Raw genomic sequence first — 21149 nt, 5'->3', positions numbered from 1 at the left:
AAAGTTCAAAAGTGAAAGGTCAAATTCAATCTCAGCCAGTTCTGAGTTTATTACTGTCTTAAACTAAGGACTTAAACATTCAGTCTCATTTAGAACAGTGAATTAGTCTCAATCGATCAGGATCAAGTGATACAATCTAGAGGCCACGTTAAATTGTTTAAACGTTGTTTCAATTGTTTCAATAATAAAACCTCTTACCTTAAATTGTTAGAAAAATTTTCAGGATCCTAATGGTTAAATATCGAAATGCAATATTTTCAAGTTTCAAAATTGTTCGTATTTCTTGAACGCGTTAAGTTTAAAAAAAAAAAAAATCTCTTGAATTTTCATTAGATCTTCCTGTATCTTCCCTTCCAACAGCTCGATGCTTCTAATATCATTACGAAAAATTCTCAAATAACGTTAATATATTCGTAGAATAAAAATCGAAATTCCATAAATTCCTCCTCTCGATGAAAATTCAACTCAATCTCGGAGCAAAACTTGCTCGCTTCACTCGATAATAGAACGCAACCCATCTCTTTCTATGTCCCTCCTCGATCGTTCGCAGTGTCCATTTTACAGCGAGACGACTCGAAATTTTCAATCCCGCCAATAAATCGGACCGGTTCCATGAAAATTTTATGCGCGACGAACGCTCCGGATCATCCGATACACGTCTCGGATCCGGATTGCATTCTTATTCCATGGAAACGATCCATCGTAAACCGAAGCCGAAAGACTCTAGCACGACTTTAATGCCTTCGTTGTATGGCGTTTTAAAACTCGACTCGAGATCTTGGTGAAACTGTTCGCGAAGGGGCTTCCTCGTCGTGAAAACGCTTGGAACGATATTTAGTATCCGTCGAAACGGTCCAATCCCTCGGTCGAATCCTGTTAAACTTGTCCCTCTGGTTATTTCTGCCGCGCAACGAGTTTGATGCAGGGTTCTGCAGGTGGTTGGTCAATTATTAATTGACGGGGAAATTGAATTTGTTGAGCGGGGAGGGATGTGGACACGAGAGAGGTTTTCCTGTGTCTAATGTGACACGGAGACTTTTGGGGATGGTGTGTTGTTGGATTTTAGGGACGATATTTTAGGGGATGTTAAAGCGGGAAGAGTTAGCTTTATATTGGGGTTGGTAGTTTTATAATTTGTCGCGTTATTATTAATTTATAATAAGATTTGTTCATATCAGATATTTATATGATAATTAATTTTAATAGTAATTTATATTTCCTAATGATTAAATTATTTTGTAATTATTTTAGTAAAGTTTAAATCGATCAGACTTGAAGTGACTTTATATTTCATTATTATTTTTAACACATCTTTCAGATAAATCATTTTCAATGATAAAACGAAGTATTTAATATCAGAGAATCAAACGCATAAAATCGGTTTCTCATTTTACATGTAAAATATTTGCAAATGATGGGGAAGTGATTAAGAAATAATAACACCATTTAATCAATTATAAAATTGTTATTTATTTTCATTATTGATAATTACAATACAATATTTTCTATTTTTTATTAGATTAAAAGGGGAAATAATCTATTTATCTAATAAATCTGTTTCTGGATCCTCAGATGCTGTCGGTGAGCCCAGGAATGGAGCGCAACGGCCTCAGCGGTGGACTCGAGGATGATCCAAGCGGGGGTGGTGGTGTAGGCGGGGTTGGTAACGGCGCTGAAGGAGCCACCGATAGTATACAGGAAGTGATGGTCGCCGCCGCAAGGGATCGGGCGATCCGCGCCGGAAGTGTCCGTCAGGACCTCGCCCTCGACCTACCCCCACGGCTTCAGCTTCCGGATGGCGAGGAACGTCCGTACGGAGCGCATACCGCCCTTCATCTGCGCGACCCTGAGCAGGTGAATTCTCTCTCTCTCTCTCTTGCTTCCTCTCTTCGAATATTTAACGGGTTATCCTTTATTATATTCACTCCTCTTGGGGTGCAAGTGGTTGCTCGAAGCTGACCAGACTGAACTCGGTTGCTTGGCAAGTTTGCGCTACGTTCTGTTTGCGTTTGCGAGATTGTTGGAAGAGGTTTGTGGAGGAACTGAACTGTTGTTTAAAGTGGAACGAGGTTCGATTGTTTGCTGCGATTTCTTTACCTTTTTTTTTTTTTTTTTTTTGATGGTACCTGATAAATATTGAATGAATATTGGTTTTAGATTAAAGAGGAGGGAATGTTTGAGGGGAAACATTGTGTATTGAAGTTTCATTCCTTATGACTTTTTTTAAATTTTTTAAAAGATTTTAAATTGAAGACATTCGAAGAAGGAAGGATGGTTATTAAACGAGCATTCATCGAATTCCTGTTTCATCATCCTTAGAAAACTCCAATCCTTGGGGAATTCATGCACCCATAGATTTTCCATTTATCGAAATCGCAAATCTTCCGTACGTAATACCGTAATACTAATGTTGGAACGTCTGGTAGCATTTAATATCGGCATTATTAACAGAATTAAACGTGGGAAGGGGGTGGAATTTCAGCCGATTAACCGACCGGCTGGATCCAGACGTTTCCCAATCGGCGCCGCTTTTCATTTATCGAACCCGCGGCTCGTGGCGATTAGCCGGTCGCTAATAAGCGCATTTTCGAGTACCGGCTGGGTAATAACGCGTGTAAAAACGGATAAATTTTCCACGGTCCGTGTCCTCCAGATAAAATCGCATTCCCTCGTTCCTCATCAAGTTTGTTCGCTCTCGCGTTCTCTCTCCCTCTCTCTCTTTCTCTGTCTGGTCTTTTTCGGTTGTTTCGTGCGTGAAACGATTCGCAGGTGTGGAATTGGCATTGGGTCTCTCGTGTTAATCAGTGAAGGAGTGCGTGCATCTTGGCCCTTTGAGGGTTCATTTTAAGGTGATACCGTAGACGATGTTATTAAGATGTGCGAATAATTAGCAAAGGTGATTACGATGTTTAAGAATTATTTGTTAAGCGCAGATGTGTGTAAGAAAATTTTTTTAAGCGATGTTTTATGCAGCTTAGAGGTGGAATAACATTTTTCTCGTAATTTAGAAATAATTAAGAAAATATTGCGGTAATTATTCGAAGAAATTGTAATAAATTTAGATAATCAGATAAATATATTAACTTACATTTGTGTTTAATAAGGCATAATTGCTTCCTTTTTTTAAAATAGATATATTTTGAAGAGTAATAATCGTGTTTAGAATACGATAGATACGATTTTTAAGAATATTTTGAAAGTTATTAAATAGACGAAATTTGATTATTATTAAGACTCTTTACTTTTGTTCTTTTTTTAAATTATTCTTCAATCAGAAACCTAGTATTATTACAATTCAACAAATTACATTGAAATACTATAATCTTGTTTGCTTTGATTGTTATAAATTTGAATAATTTCATTTGTTTGCACATTTATTTGCCATTTTTCATGGAATTGGAATTTTTTCCCATTTCAAGATCCTTATTTTCAATGGTATAATTTCGATATTTGCTGGTTGAGTTTCTTTTTTTTTTTTCATGCAAAATCATGTAGATTATACTTTCGCAATTTGATAGAGGGAAATGTGTCCAATTTGCATCATAATAGGCAAAAATGCATGAATGTCGGTATTATAAAAATACTTTTTACACGTCAACTATCGTAGGATTATCGCAGTTATTTCAGATACCGTAACATTATCCACTGTTTCCATTGCTCCTCTGCGCCTCGTTATCCTGGATTACACGCGGCTAATTTTGGTTAATTAGCCTCTCGTCTTTTAATTTTAGAACATTTTACCCTATAATTGATTGCCCATAATACGTCTTTTAACGTTAAGCACAATTGCAATTCCTTGCTATAAATTCTTTTTTATCCCTATACATATTCCTAATTTGTAATCTTATATTTATAAACTTGGAGTCGTATCGATACACGTTCGATTAATATTTTTTTTTTTTTCATTTTTATCTCCTCTACCTTTCCATCTTAACCTAGGGTTTCTATTGTTCTCCCTGCCTCATTATCCTAGATTATACTCGGCTAATTTTGGCTAATTAGTCTCGTGTCTTCTAATTTTAGAGCCTCGTACTACATAATTCATGATGCATAATTTGAAGCACCTTTTATGTTGGACGTAATTGCATTTACTTTTTACAAATTCCGTTTCACTCCTGTGTAACACTCTTTTTATCCACGGCATTGTGCAAAGGACTTAGAATCTATTTCAGCATTTTTCTACGGTAATTAAATCTATTTTTAGAAAATATTTCCATATTGCAGATAGAAATGTACGTTTACGTTTTTTCCTTAAAAATAATTTTCCCTAGAAAGGATATTTCCCGCAGAAAATGTCTTACTTACAATTCAATCTAATACTTTCAACTTTTTCCCTCAAATTTCGAAACTTTATTATCCTCGCCGTTCTAACAATAAGATAAAAGAATAAAAATTAAATTTTCTTTGCAAATCAAAAGAATAATTATTATTTATTGATTGAGTTTCAACAATTCCATTCCATAATTTATTAAAATTTAAATTCTTAGGGAAGAAATTAATTTAAAAAGAAAGGAAAGTAGGCATTTTTATTTTTCAAGAATTTCTAAGAGAGATACCGTCGCAAGGCACAGCTGCCAAACTTTTAACTTTCTTTAAAAATGTAAAGAATATCAAAATCGAATTCTCCTTTTTTCTCAAATTTGCAATTTCGCGTAGTCCGTTCGAAATCTCGACAAGCACCGGAAATATACCCCCACTTCCGACAGTCTGGCAGACGATCGAGTGACCGCCAACCTCGTGCCATTTTCGCCCAAGATCGCGTCGCCTTAGGATCGAGTTCTATCCTCGTCGAGGCTTCTGGATGTCGGCATCGAGCCGAAACACGCGCTTCTTCGGCGTTGCTCGAGGATCACGGGTTAGAATTTCAGTAATCCTACGCCCTTACGCGTGTATACCCACGTTACGAGACATCCTATCGACCTCCCTCATCCCCCAATTCTCGCTTCCTGCGCGAGAAAGAATATTTCACCCTTTCGTTCCTTTCCACTTTTCAAACTCTTTTTCTTTTTCTTTTATCTTCCATTCTTTATATTGTCGTTCTCTGATTCGATTGTGAATATTTCGCTCGATTGATTGGTGCAGAGGGGTGATCGATTTTCGATTTTTTTGGCGAAATAAAGGTTTCAGCTCGGTGCTAGTTCATAGCTAAACTCACCTCTGATCGTTACGCCGCATTTTCAAGAGTTGTTCACGATACTCTGCTCGCAATGTCGCGCGAAAAACTAAATATGAATTTTGTTCCTTCTTTTTTCAACAAAGAAGGTGTGTTTGAGGATTTTGGAAACACGTTTTTTGCTTCTTCAAAGATTTTGTCGTGCGTATTTACAAGAGTGGAGTGGAATATATAAGTGGTGAGGTTTGGAAAGGATTTGACTCAATATTTTAATTTCTTGTGATCCAAAATAATTATTTGATTGCTATTTGACCGGTAATTAAGATTCCAAGTTTTCAAACAATCCTTTGTATATTGTTTAGGAAAAGACATAATAGTTCTGTTGAATCTGTGTCGATAATAAAGTAATTATTTTAACACAATCATGAAAGTATAATATTTCATACAGACAAAGGGCTCCAGCTTGAATCATTCGTAAAAATTCTACCATCAAGCTTCGAAAAAACCAATAGAAAAATGGTATCTATCTATTTATCATCATACATTTTATCTGAAACCAGACTGAAACCAAATATTTCCCTTTCAGGAGAGCGAGATATACCAGAAATGCGTTCGACCGCCTCCAAACCGAACTGTGTTCGACAGCGAGAGTCCGCCGCCTTACCGAAGCCAGTCCGCATTGCTAGATGCGCCTGAACGGCTGGTCCGGTGCCACAGCGCAGGCAGCTCCCTGTTGAAGGTATTCCGAAAGTCCTCCAATCCTAGCAGTTCGACGCCAGCAGTGGTGGTTCCGCCCAGAAGACCCACCTTGTCCAGTTATTCCGAGTCCAGTAGCAACCTGAGCAACCTGTCCAGCCTAACAGTGGTCCCGTGCGAGGCTGACGAGGGTCAGCAGCAGCAGCAGCAGCAGCAGCAGCAGCAACAACAGCATCATCATCATCATCACCATCACCATCATCATCACCATCATCATCATCACCATCATCATCATCAGCAAGAACATCAGCAACAAACGTCGTCTCAACATCAGCCACCGAACGTCTGATCCGAGGCACGGCCGAGAAGGAGAGCGCTCGAAGCCGCAACGACCTCGAGGAGCAACGAGTTCCTCGAGGTCGACGGACGGCGGAGGATCTCGTGGAAGCGGCGGCATCGTGCCCCGGTCAAACAACGAGAAAAGACAGAGGAAAGGGTCGGTGACGATACCCGGCACAAGGATGACAGCGTTGTATCCAAGACTGGGGCAGAGGTCGTCGTGCTTGTTCTACCCTCCTCGAGAATCCTCGACCCGTCGAGGATCCCTCAAGACTGACTCGCAGGAGAAACGTTGGTACGGGTTCGGACGATGATGATATACCGCCTCGTTTTCGTCGGGCTTTTAAATCGCAGCCGAGCGCGCGGAGAATCTCGCCGACAAACACCGGCCGAGAGGAGAAGAGAGGGTCGATTTCGAAGGGATGATTCTCCTCCTTCTCCTCCTTCTCCGCCGTATATACATATATCACACTCCTTGTAACGCTGGGTGTAGCTGTTGGATCCTCCATTTGGAGACCCGCTGGATGGCCCTCCAGCTGGTTCTTTTTTCGGGAGTGGAGATGGCCCTCTAGAACCCGCGAGAAAACGGGACACACGAGAAGAGGAACGAGGCGAGGAAGAAACGAGGCTGCGTTCGTGGGTCGGTAACCTTCGGTGCTCCAGGTGCTCGATACCTAAATGTAATGTGGCAATCCCTACTAATGGCCAGTCTCTAGCTTAGATCTCAGACGATTCCAAAGTAACGTAGACGAGACAGGGTTAGTTCTATTAAACGTAGCGAAGAAAGGAGGCGAAGAATCCTTACAGAATGAGGTAATAAGAAGGTAATAAGGGGAGTGAATAATAATAAGAGGAGAATATAGGAGATTGATAAGAGAGGCCTATTTAAGCGAGACGAATAAAAAGGAACAAATTATCGAAGGCACCACCACTCACGAACTGAGTGTTCGTATTAGAAAGACTGACGTGTGTCCTCCGAGGCATAAAGCACCTTAGCGTCCACGTTGAGAAGAAGGGATGATATTACGAGAGGAAGAGTGATGCAGGAAACGGCCAACGAATGTAGCTGATGAATTACGCATTTGTAGTGACTAGAAAAGCCGCCAGAGTGCGCCATTGCTGCCGACCCAACACGCAACACCACACCGATCAACGTGACGTAATTTCTGATCATCGAGTATATATGTATATGTATATGTACATGTATATGTATATCGTTTTTTGGAAGTTTGTTTCGCTGCGAAAAAGACTTAGTAAATTATTTATTGGCGATAATTCGCGAGAGAATGAGAGAGAGAGAGAGAGTGTGTATGTGATTCGCGCGATGGAAGCGGAAACGTGGAGGAAGCGGATGGATCCGCCACACGATATAGAATAAAATGAATGTATTCGCGCGTGAATGATGCGTCGTTATTGCGTGTGTGTGCGTGTAATACCGAGCATGAATGTAAGAATAAAGAGAGAGATCCGTGTGAAACGGATCTCGGGAGGAGAAAGAGAGAGAGAAAGAATTGGAAAAGAATATGAAAGTCTTTACGAAAAAAAGGAGGATAGAAATATCATTGAGGGAAAGAAGAGAGGGATTCTCTGAACGATAAATGGCGTGATTCCTTAGTGTGTAAATGATAATGAAACAAGATGCAAACGAATGATGGAGAGAAAGAGAGAGAGAAAGAGAGAGAAGAAGAGAGCGATGGAGGAAAAGTAGTGCCAAGAGCGTAAAGAAAAAAAAAAGAGGAAGAAGAAAAAGAAGAGGAAGACAAGAAGACGATGATGATAATGGTGAAAAAAAAAACTCTGTAAATATTAGGTTAGGTAGTTCAATATCAATATAATTATTACGACTAAAAATGATATGCTCTATATACTTGATTAAAAAGTAATTAAACATTACACCACGCATAAACACGAGTTGGACGGGCCGTACGAAATCGCCCTGGGACACGCGTTACGCTTTTCGACGAGGCCTCCGTGAGAATTATAGACGAGAATGAAGGGAGAGAAAAAAAAGGAACAAGAAAAGAATCGTTTCGAGCATTGCGATCGATCCGTTTCGATTTTTTTCTAATCACGACGAACAGGGAGTGAGAAGTAAGAGAGAAAGATACAAAGAGAGAAAAAGAGAAAGAAAAGACTGTTCGTCTCTTCGCGTTCATCGATTCCATCGTTTCCTCGATCCCTCCTCTTTTTTTTTCCCCTGTCGAAGAGGAAGAAAAACACTGATCGAAGCTTTCGGACTGTTTTCGCAAGAGAGCAACACGATTCCTCTCTCGACGTGGAAACGGATCAGGTATTCACGTTTTAGTGATTGGTAACGAATCGAAGTCACGCAGGGGAGTGGCACGATCGGGTCGCATGAACAGAAGGAAAATTGATAAAGATTGAAGATCGATCGGCGTTCGTTCGCGATGCTCGGATCTCTGCTGCCGCGTCTCGCCGTGTTTCGAATGGCTCGCACGATGTCTGATATAAACGCTACTTTATTATTATTCAGATAGATAAGGCTTCAGTTTTCTGACGAAAAAAAAAAAGAAAAAAAAATAAAAATAAAAATAGGACGAGATCTGCCTTGACGACGAACCGAGTGTCGACGACCGGCTTCGTTTCCCCGTTTCTACTCGGATACAACCGTCGAAACGATCGATGTTTCAGCTCAGATCGCCTCGGGAGGATTCTTTTGGGAATGAACGTTAGGGTTTACGGATAACTTGTTTAGATTTAAATATGCCTAATGATGTGTTAGGTGTATCGTTAGACGTATTACTATTAATTAGGCGTGCCTAATCTACGGGTACGTCATCTACAGTGTTCCTGAGAACTTTTTTCTCGAAGAAAAAAAAAAGAAAGAAAGAAAGAAAGAAAGGATAGAAAGTTTGGTAAAGGAAAAAGTAAAATAATAAAAGAAAATTATTTTCTAAGCACGGTACCTGTATGTACCAAGTAGATTTCCAACTCAGCATCGTATGCTTCGGATTTTTTACTCGATAGCCATGACATTGTTAATTTAAGATACACTTTCGTATATAGATTGTTATTAGGGATGTGAAATATCGAAGTTTGAAACTCGAAAAATTTCTCGATCTTTGAATTTCTTGCTATTTTTCGTGACTCGAAATTCTCGAAATCCAAATAAATTTATATTCTTTTAATTAGATCGTCTTGATTAAAAAAGATGATTCATTTCGATTAGAATGGTGGTATTACTTTTTAATTTATTAATTTTCATCCTTAATAAAACTAGACATTTTTTAGAAAGGAAAGGAAAAAAAAATAAATTAAGTTCCAGGTTTCGAGAATTTCGAATCTCTAAAAAATTTCAAAATACAAATTTCGCAACAAGTTTCCAAAATTTCGATCCATCTCTAATTATCATATACGAAAGTGAGAAGATTTGACAAAGAGGAGAGAGAGTTTGAGAGATTAATGCTTTCCTGCAATCGAAAGAGACTCTGCGTACTTTTTTACAACTTTGATATTTTTCTCGAAAGCGACAAAATGAAATACGTAAAAGAAAAAAAAAAAAAAGAAATAGTATTTTTATTGAAATTATCTTTCAACGTAGACACTTACGCGCTACGCTAATTTCTCTTTATAAAATACGATCACCAGAAAGGCCTTCGACACCTCGATAAAGTACAATCTTCTTACCAAATACAAAAGTATTGGATTCCCATGGCGATCTGACAGAAACATTTTTTCCCTCCAAAAATCTACAAAATTATTTAACTCGTTTCAATCCATATTACAATTATAATTAATCGATCCATCAAAAAAGAAAATATATATGTATGAATTTGCAAAGAAAAAGAAAGAAATTGATAAACATTATATTCGAACACGATAGGCGTGTAAACGAGCAAAATGGCGGTATCGACTTCGGTTCTCGACCTCGGGACAGAGCGAAACTACTGAAGTATTTCATGAGAAGTCACCAATTATTGTAATACTTAAAAAAAAGAAAAAGAAAAAAAAAGAACCGTATCGACGAAGGGGTCAAATTGCAAACGAATCACCGACACTTTTCTTTTTCTCGATTCTCGTGTCGCCTAAAATATTTACCATTTTTGTTCGACGAAAATTCGAGCAAAACGAAAATTCCTGCAAATAAGTCTCGACGGAATCCTCCATTTTATTCCGTGAAATAATTTTCTCGAATTCGCTCCGTTCGAGATTCGAAAACGAACATTGAAGTAGATCCTTAGAGAGCGAGATGAGAATCGAAAAGGAAATAGAAATGTAAAAAGCGACCATTAAAGAGGCACCGTTTTTGGCGTTGAATGTGTACATTACTGGCCATAAATATTAAATTTAGTTTTTTTTTTTTTGGAAAAACGAAACTTCAACTAAATATCATTTTATTAAAACGAATTGCAATGATTGTAAAATTTTCGTTCTTCGTAAATGCTAAATTTATGTCTTGAAAAAAAATATTAGGAAATTTCACAAGACAAAATTTAGTAGATGATATTAGTAGTATTAAAGTATTTTGTTATATCAACTAATGATACCTTACAACGTTGCAACGATAAAAATAATAATAACGATTTGAATTAATTATCATGAAAAAATTTATGGCCAGTATTGTGCATATTATATAAAAGAAAGAAAGAAGAATAAAAGATAAAGGGAAAGGAAACCAATGCCGATGAAAAAAAAAAGCGTATAAAGTCGATCTTATGCGTGTACACGTATAAATTCTCGCGCGTATACGTGTACGCACATACGAGAGCAATGAAGTTGGAGGAAAAATTATGTCCGGGCAGTTCTACACACGACACTCGTGGTCCCATGGACCGCGAAAAGAGACGCAAGCTCTTTTCCATCGTTAAAAGGGGGAAAAAAAAAGAAAAAAAAAAAAAGGAAAAATGTGTTCACGCGCATGCAATATTAGGTGATGAAGATTAATCGTATATCTCTATGTAAAGAAAGAAAAAAAAAGAAGAAGAAAGAAAAAAAGAAAGAAAGAAGCATTATTAAAAAGAAAAAGAAAACATTAAAAACAAGTGGTAAAAGAAAAAGGTAGATGGCGAAGTTAAAGAAGGAAGAGAAAAGGAAGAAAAGTACATACGGGAATTAAAAAAAGAAATGAGAGAGAAAGAGAGAGAAATATTGAGAGAAAGAGAGAGAAAGAGAGAGAGAGAGAGAGAGAGAGAGAGAGAGAGAGAGACGCACGAGAATGAACGAACAATAGCGAACTAACGAGAGAGAATATACTGTCCCTCGCGATTGAACGAGAGAGCAATCGGCGAGAAGACGTGACGGAGTGATCGTATGTGTGTGTGTACCTGTGTGTATGTCTGATTATGCGCTTATGCATGTGCAAGCGAGAGGAAAAGAGATAAATCGTATAAGAGAGAGAAAGAGAGAGAGAGAAAGAGAAAAGATACGAAAGATGCGACTAAATCCAAAAAATAATAATAATAATATTAATAATAATAATAATATTAATAATAATAATATTAATAATAATAATAATGGGTCTTGTGCAAGCCTCGATTTAAATTAAAGAAAAAAAAAAAGAGAAAAAAAAAAGAAAAAAAAAATGATAAAAGAAAAAGAAGAATACTGTTATCGACTTAGATCGAATTTTTTAAGGGCCATCGCCGGAGCGAAATTTCTAGGGAAAAGATAAAAAGGGAGAAAGAATGAAAAAACGAGAAAGTGAAAAAATGGTATATAAAAAAAAAGCGTTCACTTACGCGAATTTGTGATTTTATGTTCCGCGCGTGGCGAGGCGATTATTAATTGAATTTCTTAGCGAGCACGATTTTAAATAATTAAATTCGTGGTGTGTATCGCGGTTTTAAAACGATTTGTTAGAGCGGACGCTCGAGCTTTCATTAGGCGATCCAGCTGGAGCAACGAGATCGATGATCTATTGTGGCCTTTCGTTGAGAATCACCGGCAATCGGGGCTGTGTGAGGCGACAAATGGCCGGCTTGGCCTTGTTGTTATTGGAAAATGAAAAGAAGAAGGATAGAGAAAGGAAGGAAAGGACACGTTCCATTTTTTTAAAGATTGCAATTTTGAGGCGTACTTCGGAGTTTATCAATCGAACGAACTGGCTTAGCTCGTATTATCGATAAAATTATGATTGAACACTGATTGATAACAGTCTCAAAAGTTATTCGATTTAGTCGTTAGTTTTTTCGATAATAATCGGATTTAGGATCAATTAGATATATTTTAGGGAAGAAGGATATATCAACTTAGCCTATAGAGAAAATTTTCCTTCTCCGTAGCAAATATAGTGGAATTTCATTTATTTCAATTTTAGTAGAATATAGAGGAACGAAATTTTATTTATCTTTAATTGATCGAAAAATTCGAAAAGAAAAGAATAAAATGACAATTTTGGAAAAATTGGAAAAATTTGAAGGAAGAAATTGCGAATGTCACAATTTAAAATTCTTTTCAAAATCTTGAATCCCGAAGACTACTGCAAAAGAAAAAATCATTTTCATTGCTGAATTGGAATAATTACAAGTTCCAACAAGTTCGTTCCTCGACAATGGGATCGCGCAAATGTAATTCCACTATGATAAAAGATCGAAGCAAAGGATTAAAGCGTGTTCGTTCCCCATCATGTTTAAGTACGTCTTGTCGGAAGCGTCCAGTTGCTCGGGTTGATCATTAATCCTCAAATCGATCCTCGCATATCGCTTAGTAAAAACATTCGAGCGTTTCGATTCATTGGCCCAGGTGATCAAACTTCTTCCGTCAATCTGGCCCGCTTCCGGTCCATCTAGTCATGCTGAGCCCTGTCGGATGATGAAATCGATCGGTCGTTTCATCGATAATTATTCTCGCGGATCTCGAATTACATTAGGATCCATTTTACTTAGGCGCGATTGTGATTTCACGAGGTGTTCCAAAATTCGCGGGGCTTTCCGCGTCCGCCATTTTCTAACGCGAAGGTTACGAAATTCGACGTTATATTTATCGGGTTATCCCTCGAATTTGTAATTATTGTCGTATTGTCGATAAGATTGGTGTGTCTAGTCCACCATGGCGAGAAAAGAAAGAAAGAAAAAAAAAAGTAATAAAAAATATGGCGAATCAAGATGGCGTTTCGATGCTCCATCATCATCGATTCAAACCCCGAATGTTATATCATTTCGTTGTTTCTTCGATCAAGTTGGAGCAACGAAAAAGCCATTTGTTCCGATTCCCTTCATCGCCGTGGTACGTAAATTATATTCTTTTTTTTCATTTGTTTATGTTGTTAGATAATCGAAAAAGAAGAGGAAAAAAAAGGAGATAATCGATAGATCGAGATAGAGAGAGTTGTGAAAACGAATCAATAATGCACACAGACCCGCAGACTGATATGGATGCAAATCTGAGAATCAAAATTTAAACGACCGTCTTGTGGTTTCTCGGGGACGCAGTGTCTTATTGGAACGGTATTGATCTTCTGGTATTGATTGGGAAAGGAGGATGAAGATCTTGGATAGATGAAAGTAGTACCAAAAGTGGAAAAAGGATGCGTGCGTGTGTGCGTGCGTGAAAGGAGAGAATGGACAAAACACTGTGTGCGACTGAAAGGTTAAGAAAAATTATTAAGGATGGAAAAAAGACGTGTGAAAAAAACGGGAAAAAGAAGAACCACTAGCCAACATATGTCATTCGAATCGAAATAATCATCGTTCGTTGTCGTGATGTACGAGCAGGGGAGAGAGGAAAATGAAAAGAAAAGTATTCGAGCAGGGGTCAGGGAAATCTCTTTTCAAGGTAAATCGATCGATGTCGTAGGAACAGTGTCTCATTTAAAGTAGTAGATCGCTTTCTACCAAAATGGATAAAATAAAATAAAAATAAAGTAACGTAAAATAATGGAACGGTTTATGTGTAATTCGAAAGTCGCGCCAGCCGCGTGATGGGGAGCGCTTGAAGTGGCGCGAGATTCGAAAAGACGCGCGAATAAGGATCTCTCTTTAAAATACTCCTGGTTTTCCTGCTCGATTCTCTCTCCCGAAATATCTTTTTTCTTATTGTTTTTTTCTTTTAGTTATCTTGATCGTACGTCGAATCTCGCGTTCCCTTCCAATATGTGTCTCCACTCGCGAGCAAAATAAACGATTTTTTATACAGTAGAATTGTACCAATTGTACCACATAGGAAAGAAAAAAATAATGATGTTCGTTGTTCACTGCTCTGGCTTGCTAGTAACAGCAAAACATAATAATCGGGTCTCTCGGAGGCTGTTCGGACCAGGAGAGGCGCGAAAAAAAAGAAAACTAAAAAAAGACTGTTGACCAATAATGAGCGTAAATCATTCAAGAGGAACTTGCTCCGGACAGTCCCCTTCGTGCCCCCCTGTATGAATCGGCAACATTTCAACATTGCAAGATTATTGGTGTACTTATCACGCAGTTTTCTACAAAATAAAGAAAACGATTTTGAAAAAAATATACTATTGTTTCATTATTTCCCTCATCCAAAATATACTCCTCTCTTTATTTATTTTTAATTTTACATTTTATTAATATTATAATTACAATTTTTATAAATTTCTATAAAACATATTAATATTTATATTTTTAAAAAGCGATTGATCGATTTTATTCTTAAAAATAATTGTATTTATTAAATTTTTTCTCGCTAATATTTCATTAAACTGTTTTATTGATTATTTCTTTTTAGAAAATCCCACAGTGCGTTGACAGATAGCGCCACATGTACGATTAATCGAGTCGGTATTTAATGGTTCTCTTCCGTTCTAAAATTTCCATCCAAGGGAATCATCAGCATTCATGTGCCGCCAAATAAATTAATCTATTTATACACGATCAAATATAAATGAACCAAGTATTGCACGGAACTAAAATTGTCATTACGTTCATTCAGCTTCTTCTAATATCGAACAAACCCCTAACAAATATATTATATTGTCGAAAGGGAAACCTATTAATACATTCGACGATCTCTGGAAACTAAAAGAATCGATAAAAGCGGTTTTCGGAGGATGCACCGAATTTGGCCCCATAAACCAATCTTTGAGGTCAAAAATACTCGCGTGAAACATTATACGGGGAGGACGTAATACCAATCGTCGAACCACTAAATTTCCCGGTCTGAAAGAGGATCATTGGAGTGGATGAAATGACGCGGGAAAACGAGGGTGGGGAGTGCAATGTCCTAAGCGGAGTAGTTCTTAGAGCTTAATGAATGCGAGACGTGATGGGCAGCAGCTTAACGAAAGTGATGCGATGGGAGGAAGTGGAAGCCACCGGAGGCGGGTGGTGTTGTTTAAATTTGGAGCGCCGTTCGTTCGGAAATAGACGTCTTTCCCTGCCTTACCTTGCGGTACGCGATCCCCTTCGCTCTCCACCCGGATTCACGCGTTCTTCGATTCTCTTCTGCCAGCGCATCAACTGACCTCTTTAAGTTGGGGGCGCGCGCGCCGGAAATGCCGCGTCATAGAAACGGAAGCGCTCTTTACCCGGTTAACCCTTTTCGCGTTACGAATACAACGAGTTCGAAATAAACTCGAGAGGAGGAAAATAAAAAGGTAGTAAAAATAACAGGTGGAGCGTGAATCATTGCAAAGAGGATAAAGTGAATGATAATTTTAGCAGAGATGTTTTTAGATGAAATAATATTTGTTTTTACGTGGATTATTATAGACGTCTTTTTGTTAGTCTTTCGTTACTTATATTTGTAATATTTAATTATATTAATATAAAATTGCACTTTCTTGTATCTATTAATTTTTTATCCTAGATTAGAGATGAATTTTTTTCTAAATGTAGGATTATAAGGATTATAATAAAGAATTGTAATTATTCATCTATTTTTATAGAAAAATTTTCTTCTATAAGTTTAACGTGTAACTGAATCTTTAAGTTAAATATAATCAGCGAATTCGCTTGTTTAATATTTTTGCAAAACTTATACTGTGTTCGCGTAACGTACAGAAATATCTTTGTTAAGATAATAAATTTAAAATTTTATTTTCAGTGGGATGTGCAAGGAAATCAAAGCAATATTTTATACTTTCGTAAAATATCACGATTGGCACACACTACAATTGTATTGTCTTTTAGAAAATGTCTCTAGTTTGTCTTGCTTACAGTTGTCTTAGGAAATATATCTTTTTCAATTTTGCTATTATTGGATATGAAAAATAGGCAATAACTGTATCAAATTGAACTCATAATTTTCATAAAATTATAACAAGTTTTTAATAAAGGAATAAACTATCCTTTCGTAATATCTATCAAAGTATATTTAAATCAAACATAATATAAACTATGAAAATAACTATCGTTCGGATAAAAATCTGATCTGCCAAATTTATATCGAGGAAAATGATTCGAATCGATTTGATGAACAGCTAACATTAACCAACATTAAATAGACGATTTCGCACAAGGTTGTACGATTGAAAGCGTAAGCTCGTTAGCGTATCTGATTTATTTGCAGACTGATCTTCTCGAGGCCTCTTCAGCCACGAAGTACGATTTAACTCACGAAAGGGATCAAACACGTTGAAAACAGAATCAATCCAAAAGATTTTCCTTGCTTGTCGCTCAAGATCGAGCAAGACTTACGATTTACGTTTCTCCGTCCCAATATTCCAATTCCTGATCTTCCTTTTCCATATAAATTTAGATAGCCGTTGACACCTGTTCTCCTGATAAATAATAAAATTATCCAGCCGTGTTCAGCTCGGATTACAGACGAATGAATACAAGTTATATTTTTACCGTGGTATCAAGTAACTTATAAAATTTGCATAAGCATTTTTATTTTATTAACAAATTCATCGAAACAATGAACGAATAGAGATAAAAAAACATGGAAAGATCTGCAGAGTGATGCGAATTCTTTAATTGCAGCCATGTTTGCATTAAATGAAGGCAAAATTTGGACGCGTCACCGATTTCTGGACAGGAGGATCGATCGATCGGAAGTCGTAAACAGGGAACGAAGCGCGACCAGTTTGTTTTCTCGTCCGGCATTCAGTTTGGATTTATGCATTCGTATAATTGGCCAGATGGCTTCGAGTTTTATTTCGGTGACACTAAAATATTATGGTATCCGCTTCCCCGTGTCATTCCACGTCTATTTTTGACCAGCAGAAGCTTCTAGGGGCGTTCGACTCTTTCTACGTTTCTATCCACCGTGAACTTTCTTCTTTCCATGGTTGATCTATGATCTTTGTTCGATCTTCGCGAAGGATGGAACGATTCTTCTGAATGGTATACCGAATTGTGATAAAATAAAGCATAATAATAGATAACAAGTATCGATTAGGACAATTTCTAAATGGAATTAGATGGCCTGTTAATTATATCTTTTTTAATAATATAATACTAGAAATGTAAATTTAATATTTGGAAAGGTGATTCATTTTCTGCATGTATATTTTTTTAGTTGTAGAGCAGGTAATTGTAAATATAGGGTAATGAAATTAGTTGATATTTTATATATATTTTTATGTAACGTGACGAAAAATATGACGTGTCATATACGTCATTTTACGTCAAGTTTCATATTGTTCACGTCACATTTCACAATCATGCGACAGTGAATAGGGTACATTTCAGTCATTGCAATATATAATCGTTTCATATCACATTTCATAGATTCCTTGCAACTTTGTCCTCGCGTGTCGCACGTGCCTCATAATTCGTTTAGTAAGTATTTTACCTTTTCACGCAGGACGACTTTATAAATAGGCATACCACATTTGTAGCAACATCATACCATACACTATGACACATGATACATTTCTCCTTAGATTTATTATTTCTTATTGCTCTGTTCACTTCCTACATTAAGCTCTATACGTACATTCTAATTTAATCTTTCCATTCACGTTTCACAAGTTTTTTGCAAAAAAAAAATAAATCATTTTTTGAAATCCACAATTCTTATTTCCTAATCTTCTTTTTCTGTTCTATTCATTTTCTTTTTATTCATTTATTATCACGTATATATAATTTTAGGAACATCATAATTTATAAATCAGAGAAATAATTGTTTTATTTCTCTGATTTATAAATTATGATGTTCCTGAACAAATAATAACAATTAGTAGGTGTATTACATTTGTCAAATATCATTTTCAATATTAAATAAAAAAACTTATTTACTGTGATTATAATCTAAAAAAACTATTATAAATTAAAAATACACTATACACAATCATTTAATAAATCGATCTGTCAAATATAAATTGTATTTAAATATTGAACAGAAAAATATTAACCTCCTGAAGAAGCATTACTCCATTACTATCAAACTTCCCTGCCTCTCACGGTCCTCCTCGTTTGAAACGAACCGCCATCGCTAATTGAAATGCACGGATCTCTTCTACCCACGACGGAAGTGATGGTTCCTACCTATTAATAATCAGGGAGTATATTTCAATTAATCCGAATAAATCGGCGACACGGCGTCAGTGTGCGTGCGCGTGCGTCGAAAGGAGGAAGGAAACGAGAGAAAAAAAAAGACGATCGTCGTGGCGCTTGCGCGAGGGGCGTCGCGACGACCGCCGACGCCTTTCTTGAATGAAACCGTCGCAGTCAGTTCGCATCAAGGCGTCCACCCTCGCTTCCACTTTTCACGGATTTTTTAATCGTCCTCCGAGAAAGTGACATTTCACGGTGATAAATCATTTCGACCACGTCCACATCACGTCATCCTCTAAACCTTCAGGTAAGATTTTTCATCGAGTATCGCCGAGATTTCAACTTTCCCCCCCAAGCTCACAAATGTTCGGTTTCAAATTATTCGCGATCCTCGCGCCCATCCTTCACGTGATCGCGAAGATGTTAATTACGAAACGAAAAAAGAAAGAAATAATTGGTAAACTTTTAAAAATTATCGAAAGTATGATACGGTGAGTTAAGTTTTCGAAAATTGAAATTAACGATTGAAGGGATTGGAAATGGATCTTTGTACGAATTTGATCTCGTTCTCGCGTTTTTCGTTTAGAAAGGTAATTAATTAATTGATTGGGATTAAAAAATTTTGTTTTCTAATTCAATTTTTACGAGTTTCATTTTTTAATTGATACGTTAGATTGATTACGTTATGGGATGAATATATATTTTTATCGATATTGCGTAAAATTGAGGCTCAATTTGTTAGGAAGTATAATATTGCATGGCTTGGGTATTTTATTATTGCATGAAATATTGGCAACTTGTAATATATTGTGTGTATAACTTTCGATGTATTTGAAAATTTTTACAAAATGATGTTAAATAGATGATAAATGGTGATAATTAAATACAATTTCTTACATATCTTTTACCGAAATATTTGTCTAAATTTAAAATATCAAATATACGTGGAACATCGGAAAGAATATCAATATGGATGACTTTACATGCGCGGTAGATCGAATGATTGCCGTCGCGAGGCAGAATCCATTGCAACCTAATTGAGATCCAACAATTAATTCGATTTAATAATTAATCAATTTCAGTTATTAATTATCAAAAATACCTCCAAATTTATTAGCTGCCAATCTATCTTTTCTAAAATCTTTATCCAATTCTACAGACTTTATTAATACGTTTCCTCTATAAAATTTATAAAAAATTTCTTTTTCATCATCAATATGCAATTCTTATACGATCTTCATAAATTTTCCTTCCTTTCTGGAGAGAAATTTTTAACGGAAATACATTCTGCGTTAATAAAGTTAATTTATCATTTTTGTCAGAAAACGTGGTCTTCTTTCATCTATCTCTTACAAAACTATTACCGAACTTTATCTTCTTGGCAATTTTTCTCTTCAACAAGCGACTCGTCACCTTGAATTCCCGTGGTTCTCCATAGCGAAAATTGCGGTAAAGCCGTAATAATTCAACGTGATCACAACGATATCCACGGATATTCGTGACATATGAACGTCGTAAACATGCAAGCCCGTTACTTCCGAAGATATAAATTGCACGTACTAATGACTTCTTCATTCCTGTCGTTACGTTCCCTCCCTTGGCCCCGTGATTTTATCGCCCGTCGCTGCCTCTCTAAATAATTCACGCTGAATTATTCCTTGTTCCTGGCAACCACTATCTGTCTTTATTCGTGGAAAATCATCGGTTTTCTCAAAATTCGCGCGATAAATCATTTTTCCTTTTTTTTTGTTTTTTTTTTCTGACGATGATCGTCGGCGAATTTCTCGGCTAAATTTTTGCTCGAAATATTAATTACCATTGCAAATTTGACATAGATAACATTTGGTATATTTTTTCTCCATATACAATAATCAAACTTCGATTATATTTAATTAAAATTATACTATTCATACCGATATACGTAGTTATTCATTGGTTAATTCATTAACTATAATAATATTTTATTAAGATGATAGCAGATTGTCTTATAAATTTGATATACTTGCACTTCATTGATTCATTATTCATTGATACATTATTCTTTTACAAATAATGATAATAGTTTGTTTCATACGTAAAATTAAATTTCTGTTTGAACTAATTTTTATACGATTTCGAAATAATAATGGATATTCACATAGATTTCTCTAATTTCTTTATTTCTCTAGTTTTCCCTATGCGTTATAGTCTCTTTTAGACAATTTAGCCAATTTATTGTGCAAATAAAAAATCAAGTGCGTGTGAAATGTTATTTTTTTACATTTCGAAGGAAATATTATTCGCAACATTCATTTTTTCCATTACAGGAATAAATAATCGTTTCTACTCATTTTAAAATTACTTTCTTCTAAACACTAGATTACATTGAAATACTGGTGATCACCAGAATTAGAAACAGATGTAACTAACAGATCTTTTGTTCCCTTTTATCGTATTCGAAAGTAAAACTGATCCTCGATGTTGTGACTTCGGTCGCGCTTTCATGTTCTTCCAAGTTTTGAGATTTAAACGTGGTCAAAGGGAACTAATTTGTCAATTGAGTTACAACTTAGCGAATTACAAATGGCCGGCATTTGAAACATTAACTTTAAATCTATATAAAAGCACCAGATACGTTAATCACTCGGTGCTTTCGCTGA

The 21149-nt window shown here is 36.5% G+C and overlaps 1 protein-coding gene across 1 annotated transcript in view; it reads left to right on the top strand.

Moving 5' to 3' along the window:
* LOC100578068 (lateral signaling target protein 2 homolog) overlaps window positions 1-11094 on the top strand; it is a 44536-nt gene extending 33442 nt beyond the window's left edge. The window contains exons 2-3 of the mRNA XM_003249567.4: window positions 1573-1854; window positions 5700-11094. Of these exons, the coding sequence (XP_003249615.1) occupies window positions 1573-1854; window positions 5700-6158 (741 nt within the window). The 3' untranslated portion in view covers window positions 6159-11094. The remainder of the gene's footprint in view (window positions 1-1572; window positions 1855-5699) is intronic.
* Window positions 11095-21149: the final 10055 nt, after the last annotated feature.

Source organism: Apis mellifera, linkage group LG10, assembly GCF_003254395.2.
Source record: "Apis mellifera strain DH4 linkage group LG10, Amel_HAv3.1, whole genome shotgun sequence".
NCBI classification, from domain to species: Eukaryota; Metazoa; Arthropoda; class Insecta; order Hymenoptera; family Apidae; genus Apis; species Apis mellifera.
Note: the sequence above shows the minus strand (reverse complement) of the source record. Positions and strands in the feature narration are given on the sequence as shown.